The sequence below is a fragment of the Alosa sapidissima genome, chromosome 22, assembly GCF_018492685.1.
Source record: "Alosa sapidissima isolate fAloSap1 chromosome 22, fAloSap1.pri, whole genome shotgun sequence".
NCBI classification, from domain to species: Eukaryota; Metazoa; Chordata; class Actinopteri; order Clupeiformes; family Clupeidae; genus Alosa; species Alosa sapidissima.
The window spans coordinates 13,108,247-13,118,246 of NC_055978.1; the positions used below are offsets into that span (position 1 = coordinate 13,108,247).

General features: G+C 43.4%; 1 protein-coding gene across 6 annotated transcripts in view; it reads left to right on the plus strand.

The window, feature by feature from the left end:
* runx1 (RUNX family transcription factor 1) overlaps window positions 1-10,000 on the plus strand; it is a 51,343-nt gene that overhangs the window by 26,347 nt on the left and 14,996 nt on the right. For 2 of the 6 annotated variants that reach the window (XM_042079579.1, XM_042079581.1), the window contains exons 1-3: window positions 6,075-6,726; window positions 7,710-7,969; window positions 9,363-9,519. In XM_042079579.1, coding sequence (XP_041935513.1) covers window positions 6,699-6,726; window positions 7,710-7,969; window positions 9,363-9,519 — 445 coding nt within the window. In that variant the 5' untranslated portion in view covers window positions 6,075-6,698. Of the gene's footprint in view, window positions 1-654; window positions 1,792-6,074; window positions 6,727-7,706; window positions 7,970-9,362; window positions 9,520-10,000 lie in introns of those variants that run through there. The other 4 variants (XM_042079580.1, XM_042079576.1, XM_042079578.1 and 1 more) reach the window with 4 other exon arrangements.

Sequence of the window (10,000 nt, forward strand, 5' to 3'; positions counted from 1 at the left end):
ACACACACACACACACACACACATACACAAACAATCTGGGTGTTAACACTGCCATAAGTTGTCTATGGAGTATTTTGCAGTATTTTCAGCACACCAGTAACATTAGACTATTGGACGTATGGCTGTATGTGTGTCTGTGCATGTTGATATACATTTGATCTTTGTGTGGATTATGAACGCTAATCTGTGGTAATTGTGTCAGCTGCTAATAATAATAATAATAATAATAATAATAATAATAATACATTTTATCTAGAAAGTGCCTTTCAAGACACCCAAGTTTGCTATGACCATCATGACCCAGTGTGGCTTACCAAAGGACAACAAATGTATAACCGAAACATTGCAGTGTGTGAATGTGTTTGTTGTGTGTGTGTGTGTGTGTGTGTGTGTGTGTGTGTGTGTGTGTGTGTGTGTGTGTGTGTGTATGTGCGTGCACGCACGCATGCGCGCGTGCGTGCGTGCGTGTGTGAACGTAATAAATATCTCCAGCCCCTCTCTGCTATCTCTCATCCACACACACCACTGATGTTGAAACTTCACCTCATGTATTGTATACATCCTTTCACCACAACCCCCCCCCCACACACACACACACACACACACACACACACACACACTCACACTCACACTCACACACACACACACACACACACACACACACACACACACTCACACACACACACACGCGCAGATCTGCTCTGGGTGACCACACAGTGACCAGACTGATGACAATGTTCCCTCTCTTCCTTTCCCACCACAGAACACTATTTCATCACACACACCTAAAAAGGAAGCAATGTTTTTTTTCTTCTCTCTAACAGAAATACATCATGCTATCTAATCCATCTCTCTAGCAGTGGGTGTGGATCAAGGTGTGCTGACATAATAATTTGTTTTTAAAAACAGGAAAGAGAAGTAACAATTCATAGACATTTGCAATGACTTGCAGTACAGCTTTAGTATTTCATCAAATAGAGTCATTTTGGCCCTGCTCATCTCTCTTGCAAAAAAAATGATGTCAGCTTTAACTACAGCCTAACTAATGACTGAGCTTTCACTAACTCCTAACTAAGCTTTAATGACAGCCCGTGCACTACTACACACAGACAGAGACAGAGCGGATGGTGACGGGAGCAGAGGCATTTAAGAGAGAGAAAGAAAACAGAGAGAAAAAAGATGAAGGGAAAGAGAGTATGAAGAGAAAGAGAGAGATGAATAGATAAAGAGAGAGAGAGAGTGGGGGTAAGTGAGGAGAGGCTGAGAGAGAAAATCATTTAAGTAGCTAAATGAAACGAGCAGGTAGAGATAGCCCCGGGGCAGAGAGGCGGCTGTCTCCTGAGGCTGCATTAAACGGCCAGAGGCTCTCCTCTCCTCTCCTCTCCTCTCCTCTCCTCTCACCTCCTCGCCTCTCTTTACACATTTGCTTCTTCGTCACGGCTTTTTGCTTATAAGCATGTTGGCATGTGTGTGTGTGTGTGTGTGTGTGTGTGTGTGTTGGAGGGGGGCACAGTTGGAGTATATAGCGAGTAGAGGGTCTGACTGCAGAGACGGCGTCTCCTGATTCGTCAAAGTAAGAGGCAGTTGAGCAACTTCAAGATTCCACTGATTAGTGAGCAGGAAATTGGGGTTGCCACACATATCCTCTCTCTCGCTCACTCTTCACGCCTCCCCCCCTCACCCAAACCTACAAGATGACCGGCATGAACCCTGGAGGCTTCAGCTCATCCACCGGTTTGTCCTGGGCCATGTACCTGATGAGGAAGGGCCGAAACAGCAACTCTCTCTTTGGTAACTCCCAGACTTTTCTTAGCGCTGTCCGAGCAGGGCACTCCGCGCCGTAGCATTGGCACTTTTCAATTTCACAGGATGCTCTCGGTCACGTTTCTTTAGCGTTGGGCACACTGTTTTTTTGTGTCTCTGTATATTAAGGTGAATTATTTTGTTATTGCATTTGTCTGGTTTGAGGGTTTTAGTAGTAGAGGAATCTTGTTTCATGGTTTCTCACCTCTTTGTCTTGCGCTTGCACACTCCCCTCCCTCATTGTCCTGTTTTCAGAAAGCAAACAGGGATGTTTTGAAATAGATATGCATTTCCAGATCATTTTGTCTGTTTGTTCCTGTTTGTTTGAGAGAGGGGGGGGGGGGAGTTGAGTAGGTGAGTGAGTGTGTGTGTGGGTGGGTTGTTGACCACAAGGCTTGCAGTGGCTTGAACAAGAGTTGAGTAGTGGAAAAAAATGGCTCAAATAGTGAAACTATTAAACAATATATATTTATGGATGCATAAACGTATTGCAATTACATTTAAAAAAAAGTTGTGTATAAACTATGTATTTAAGGTGACAGTCAATAACCATTGTTCAATAGTGTAATTTTATGTGTATGTGTGGCATAAATTATAAATCCTATTTTAAAATTTACATTTTTGTCAACCCTGGGTTGTCCTATGCGTTGCCATGTAAGACAACCACCACTGATGTAGAAAATACAATCTGCCACAAATATTGTTGTGCAAGCAATGTTAACATTTTTGTTTGATAAGCCTATATTTTGCATTTAATGCAGCTGAGACTGTTTGTGTTTTATACATTTTTAATGGCATGTCATGTAGTCAAAAAGTTGTCTAATTTCACCTGTAGACTAAATCATGAGGCTATCTTTACGTAACACATTGACCCGGTGTACCTGTAGGCTATTGATCACTGAAACATGGCAGTGCATTTGTAGCCTCGCGACGCATATCAATAGATTTTATAGCCGACTACAAGCGCTATTGATCTTGCGAGGTGGAGTACTCCTATTACACCGGTTCAGGGCTAGGCAAGGGAGACTGGAAACTCAAGACGTGCGTCCTGCAATGGTTGTTAATATACCAGTGAGGGCTTATGCAGGAGAACGGGGGGCGGGGGGCTGCTTCGATGCGCGCGAGTGAAGGTCACACATCTAGTGAAAATGTATGAACGTAGGACACTTTCAAATGTTCGGCTGTAACTTTGTAATAATGTTTATTAAGGAACAGACAATGTATTTATTACTAAGAGAATGTGAAGATAAAATTGGAACAGTTTTGTCATGAGGCTTTGTGTTGTCAACATTGTCAATACTGTCAATTAAATGTTTAGCCTACTGAAATAAAACTAGAGCTAGGGAAATACAGCCATAAGGATTCTTGTAAGACTGTAAGAATGTTCCTAAAATAAGCTGTCTGAAAAATAAAACGAGAAATCTAAGCACTAAATTCATTATAGGACATATATGTATAGATATATTGTTTTGTTAAAGAAAATAAAGCAAGAAAATATTAATGTTGACTATGGGAAAAATAAGTTGCAAATTGTTTTAATGAAAATTAATGATATTTTGTGTAGCCTAACCTACATGAAAATTAATGATATTTTGTGTAGCCTAACCTACCTCAACTGGCATGAAATAGAAAAGAACATGAATACAAATAAATTCAGTTCATTAATAGAGTGACATTTTCATACTGCATTAAGCCTAATCTAAAATATGTTTAAATGTGGTTGGTATTGTTATGACGGTTTGAAGGGGTTGTCCTTTTGGCTAAGTCAGAATTTCAGAGAAATTTCAGAGAAATTCTCTGCTTATCTTAGAGTAATACTGTTATTTCCACACCTTAATTGCTGTTTTAAGATGCCGCAACACTGGACGAATTTTGGACTGGACACTGGAATAGTTGAGAACAATTTAGAAGGAATTGCGCACAGGAAATGTTTCATGCTGTAGGCTATTTCTCCACAAAACGGAGGCATTTTTTATTATTCCATGCCGTGCTTTTCCAGTTAAATGCGTAATTGACTTGGGTCTGTCAGCCAGACATGAACAATGGCTGGCCGGCCCTCGCGTCACGCTGAGCACCTGCCGCTGGTCTGCGTGCCTTGATAAGCGCACAGATGAACATGCCCTTCATAATGGCATCGATCTCACCAATGTGTCCAAGTAAATAACTCATACAACCATATCAACTGTCACGCACGACGAGAACAATATGGGTGCGCAAGTGGATGCGTGGATGCCAACTTTGTATCGCATCGTGGGCAGTGGGTAGTCTGTAGTAGTTTGCTTCCGCTAGTCTATTGCTGTCCTTGTCAAACCCATGAGGTCGAGATTAGGACGCCCGTCTTGAGGCAAGGCACGTGTTTGCTTTCACAAGATAGACAGTTGATTGTATAACTAGAGACAGGATACAGGCTACTGGATATCACCTTATGACTTTGATATGTTAAAGTTGCGTAGCTAGGAGACATCCTTAAATGCCCATTTGAATTCATGAAAGATGACAAATTAATCGAATATCACAGAAACACTGATTTCCCATTTTATACAAATTAAAAATGAAAATAGTTAAAGTTTCAGTGCCCACGGCCAGTTCAGCAGAAGCCCGTGGCGATGGATGAGCATTGCCGAAAGGTGCGCTTCAGGCGCATCGTGGCTCGCTTATGCTGAAAGATGCCAAAACGTACAACTCTTGAGTCTGACCAGGCCAACTGAATTTCCTCTCTCCCTTTTGTGGCAACAGGTTTAAATAATATTGTAATGCTTGGATGTGCTGATGAGTTGATCGTGGAAATCCCCTCTCCGTTTATCGTCAGAGGCGGGCAGTCACTTTCAATCACCCGGGGCAGGCCGCCTGGAAAACCTGAAGCACTAGCCGTTATTTTTTATATTCAACCCTGTGGCTAAATCTTAAGACTAGACCAGCTGTTGGTGGATAGGCCGGATAACTGGCAGGCCTCTTAAAACTTCTAGACAGGGAGAGACGTAGGCTATATGTCAAATCAAATGTACGAACTCCTTAATGAGAGAGGACGCGCTTTCGATGCCTTTCACTGTTGGATGGTATCAAAATGTAAAGAGTTTTAAATAAAACGACCAAATGGATTAGGGACTTAGATCCTCAACATAGCAGGCGATTAGGCTATTTTTTATTTATTTATTTTTGCTAGGTGGTATTAGCTCATCACATCTCTCTCTCTCTCTCTCTCTCTCTCTCTCTCTCTCTCATAGACTGGTACAGGTTCAGTCTATGATGGAGACATAAAGTAGTTTACAAACTCAGATGTAAGGAAATAAGTATTTAACCTACATCTGCACAGACATTTCGTGTGTGCAAAGTAGCCTAATACGGTGAAGGTAAAATGCAATTAATTATTATGTGACGTCTACGATCACTACTGATATTACACAAATATGTCTATAGGGGTCCTAGTCGTATGCTGCCCTCTGTCGGTTTAATCTGGTGTGATGCAGTGCAGTGACAGACATGACCCCCCCCCCCCCCCCATTTCGGAAAAATATAGGCTTACAATCAGCATATTTCAGACCTACTAAGGTCCGTAGCAAAAGGAATATGAAAAAACAAAACTTGCGCATACTTCGATCCTCACATGTCACTAACATTAGTAACGGGTGGGGATCCAGCTGTCATGTTCACAAAAACTGAACACAAGTGCAGAACACCAAATTTCACCAATACCGCCTTCGCGAAAACGTGTGAAACTCCAAGGTATTGCATTTAAAACCGACATGGAATATAGAAGATCATCATCAGGTGGAATAACAAAGTACTTTGGAACCGCCTCACGTTCTCTGCCTAGTTTGCCTAATGAAATTGCCTAATTATGCTTAAATATGCAGATATTCTGTACCGTTATCAGTTGTCGCCTAAATGTACTCGTTCGTTGAATTTGTTGAGGGCAGACAAAGTGAGACTCTTGTCCTGCCTTCTCTCGTCAGCAGTGTTTTGGTAAGGTTTGATGTTGATCTTACAGACACAGCTCAAGAAAGCGACAGTTTGCCTTGGCACGCTGTGCACCCCTGGAATCCCATTGACTGCTCAGAAGCAGGGCACCCTGACTCCTCCGCTATTTCGGACAGACATCTGATTGGCTGAAACATGGCAGCGAGCAGCTGATTGGATTAAAAGCGATGAGAGTGATAGGCACTATCCAATCAGGCTGCATCTTTGCTGCCATATGCAAATTAGACTCTCGTCGGAGACATTCCTGCACTGCCCACTGCCGGTAAAAGTCAGCCCTGTTGACGGGACGTCCATTCACACCACATCGGCAGGGCATGGAACTGTGCGGACGTGTGTGATTGGGTGTGCCAAAGGATTACGAAGAGGAGATATCCACAGCTACACGTTTACAATTTACACGAGAGATTAGAAAAGTGTCACCCCCAAATTCAAATGTGCATGTTATTGAGCTGAAGGTGTACTCACGGTGGTGCCGAGACGTATGTAATTCCACAGTATCCAAGTGCGTTTGGAGAGCTGTGCGGTACCTTGGAGGTCTCCTCTTACGCGTACCGTCACTTAGAGAGATTGTCGCCCATCAAGGATTTTTGACATCACCCTTTTACTTTCGCTTTTACTGTGCTGTGTAGCGACGTTTTGAGGCTTTTGGTTTCCTCGTGTCGGAAGCTGGCATGAAATCCAGATAGACCTCACATGACGGGGTTGTTTGACTTGGCTGCGGAAAGTTTACATCGAAACCTCACCGGAACCAGCTCGCCCCACTGGATACATCAAGACCACCGACGAGTCCAGTAACATACAGCCCAGAAGTCGGAGTGGAATCCACCACGCGTATAGTTTATTGAAGAGGCTTTCCTCTATCATCTCTCAGAAACCTTGGACGTTCTTACTGAGTGGAGACTAGATCGGTAGAACAAATGGTGTTTCTTTGGGACGCAAAATACGGTATGGCATTTTATTGTACTGCTCATTTAGTCTGTATTGCAGAAGTATGTTTCAAGCTGGTGCAGTGTTTGTGAGCCTGTGTGAATAGGAAGGCAGCGACTTTATCTAAACGATCTTAACTTCCCTGTTAACTGCGGAACAAGCGCTTCTCGAATTGAGCAGTAAGTGGAGAGCTGCGAGACTAAAAGACTTGATGCCAAGTTTGCAAGGACACACGCACGCTTTCAGTCGCCCCTCTCTCTCTCACTCGCACGCACTCATACACGGACATACTTTATCGGGCCACATGCGCGCACAATTTTTACGGCAATCCCACAAAATCCCCCAGCACCAGCAGTAGATGTTCAGTCCACCGGACTGCCGTATGTTTATATTGGGTGGTTGCATGGTGTGGTTGTCTGCGTGTGTCCGTGTTTGAGGTTGGGGGCCAGCAGTGAGTTAAGCGGAGGCTCGTAACCGCACTCATGTGGCATCGATTGTGGTTGGCGGAATGACAGCAGGCCGCTCCTCCTGTCAGACGGAGCGCCGCTGCTTTAATGGTTTCATCTGCCTCCGAGGCGGCGCTGGCTCGGTATCTGACCAGTGGGGGGAAGTTAACTGGGGTTACGCCGTAAGAAGTTTTGGCCAAAAATATTTCAGCAGTAATTTAGAGTCGCCTGGAACTCAACTTCATGGAGAGAAATTAAACCTAGAGGGAAAAGCCTTGACCTTTTGACTAAACAGTTCACACAACACAGTTTAAACTGTTTAAAATGGGCATAGCCTACTGTACATTCATATCCTTATCATTTCTGACGTGTAATTAAAATGACGGATCTTGTTTTTGTTATTTTAGGCTAATGGACTGCAAATCTAGGTAGGCACACTAGCATCTCCGAGTCCTTATCTTTCAGTGGCTTACGGGTCTCTCTTTTTATATCTCTCCCTATGTGCGTGCGTGCGTGTGTGTGTTTATGTTTGGTGTGCGTGTATGCGACCAGCAGACCCTGCCCCAGGGCGCCGCTTCACTCCCCCCTCCACCACCCTGGGGTCCGGTGGGAAGATGAGCGAGGGTCTCCCCCTCGGCGCCCAGGAGGGCAGTGGTGCTACCCTGGTGGGCAAGCTCCGCATGGCGGACAGGAGCATGGTGGAGGTGCTGTCCGACCATCCAGGGGAACTGGTGCGGACCGACAGTCCCAACTTCCTGTGTTCCGTGCTTCCCACTCACTGGCGTTGTAACAAGACCCTGCCAATTGCATTTAAGGTAAACCAATTGCATTTATTGCCTGTCTGTCTGTCTGTCTGTCTGTATCTGGTTTATGAGGATTCGTATGTGACCCCAGAATGGCAGCGCACTGATGTGGCCACACCACCTCTGCAGCCAAAACTGGTGTGTGTGGTTGTGGTCTTGTTTGTAGTGTTGAAGAATGAATGCAGGTCATATGAAGACCAGATATTGCTAAAGCGAAATAATTTTAGCAGGGCATATTGTAACGCAATTAAATTATGACTAGTGTATTTCCAAAGCCTTCAATTTGCTCATTTTACATTGCGTGCCCTTTCAAACTTCAAACGGATTTATCACGATGTTAGAATCGGTAGTAAGACCAGATGTTTCCAAGATGATTCCGCTAAATTATTTGGCTTGCATGCAGTTGTTGTTGATTTTATTACTTGATCGCGTGGCCTTCGGCTTTCCGTAAATGTTTCTCATTAAAAAGTCCCATTGGACGTCTTGATGTCTCGGGTAGTCTGAAAGTCATTCATTGCAGACTTCCGTCATTTTCAACTGTCGCCAGAAATGTAAATTAGCATTCACTTCGATTTCCAAAACACAGAATCTAGTACTCAAGTGTGTGTGTGTGTGTGTGTGTGTGTTTGTGTCTGCCTCTCTCTCTCTCTCTCTCTCTCTCTCTCTCTCTGTGGCGGCTTAATACTGGCCCCTCTCAAAACCGCTGTTAATGTCCCATTGATAAAACACTGCGACTACGGTTAATATGAAAATGTCCTCCGAGCTCGTATTTGCCTTGGGTGTGTTGCTTGCTCAGGCTGAGACCACACGGACCGCGATTGACCAGAAATGTTGGAAGATTTACTATTTGGATAATAAATAGGCTGCACAAGAATGGACAACAGTGATTAAGTAAACTGAGTTTTATTAAAGATAGAATTATATTCAACATGTGAGGGGTTTTCGCAATAGATTAGCCAGCAAGTAGAATTTTCATTTTTTAAGAATTATCCTGAATAATCTCCTATTTTCTGATGATCATGTGCTTTTAGAATTTTTTTTTTTTTTTATTGGTATTTTTTGCTGCTTCCCACAGGCTAATTTTCCAGATTATTTGAATTAACATAAATAAAAACCAGGTAATGATGAAAGATAAAACATAGGAAAAATTATATTTGATAACTTTTGATGATTTGATAATTTTTTATAAAATTTGGAATTAATCACATTATCTAAAATGAACTTAATTCCAGTCAGTGTTTCACTGTAAAACCAAGCTTTGTAACCTGAAGTCTTTATCATATACAGTAAGAAGCAACATATTGACATGAACAGTTCCCATAATATTCAGTCTTTGGTGGAGAAGCCAAGACCACCATGGTGAGGCAGCCGTCTGATTCCCAGCTGTTCTCTGCACATCTGGCAGGTGGTGGCCTTGGGAGACGTTCCCGACGGAACGCTGGTGACCGTGATGGCGGGGAACGACGAGAACTACTCAGCAGAGCTGCGCAACGCCACGGCGGCCCTCAAGAACCAGGTGGCACGCTTCAACGACCTGCGCTTCGTCGGCCGAAGTGGTAGAGGTGAGCGAGAGAGCGAGATGAGAAAAAAGATAGACAGATACACAAAGACAGAAAAAGAAAAGGAAAGTAGAGGAAATATGAGAGCACATTACATCCTTTTTAAGTTCATTTTTACTAACTGTATTTCATACACTTTCTCAATTTTTATCGTTATCTTTTATGTTTTTCACTGCTCTTTGCTTTTCTCCTTGCTTTTGCTCTTTGTTCTCGGGGTGTTTTCTTATCTGGTGTTTGGCGCTGTGAGATTGGTGTTGAGTGTCTCGATTATAGATGAATGTCACACAAAGTATCAACACTGTCTGGCTGACATACAGTGCTACAGAGCATGCTGAAATAGTGAAAACCCCTCTCACACAAACACACGCACACACTCTCTCTCTCTCTCACTCCCTCTCTCTTTCTCTCTCTCTCTCCCCTTCACTGTCGCTGTCTCTTTTCCGGCTGTCTATTTCATGAATTTGAATATTTCTAATGACAGGGT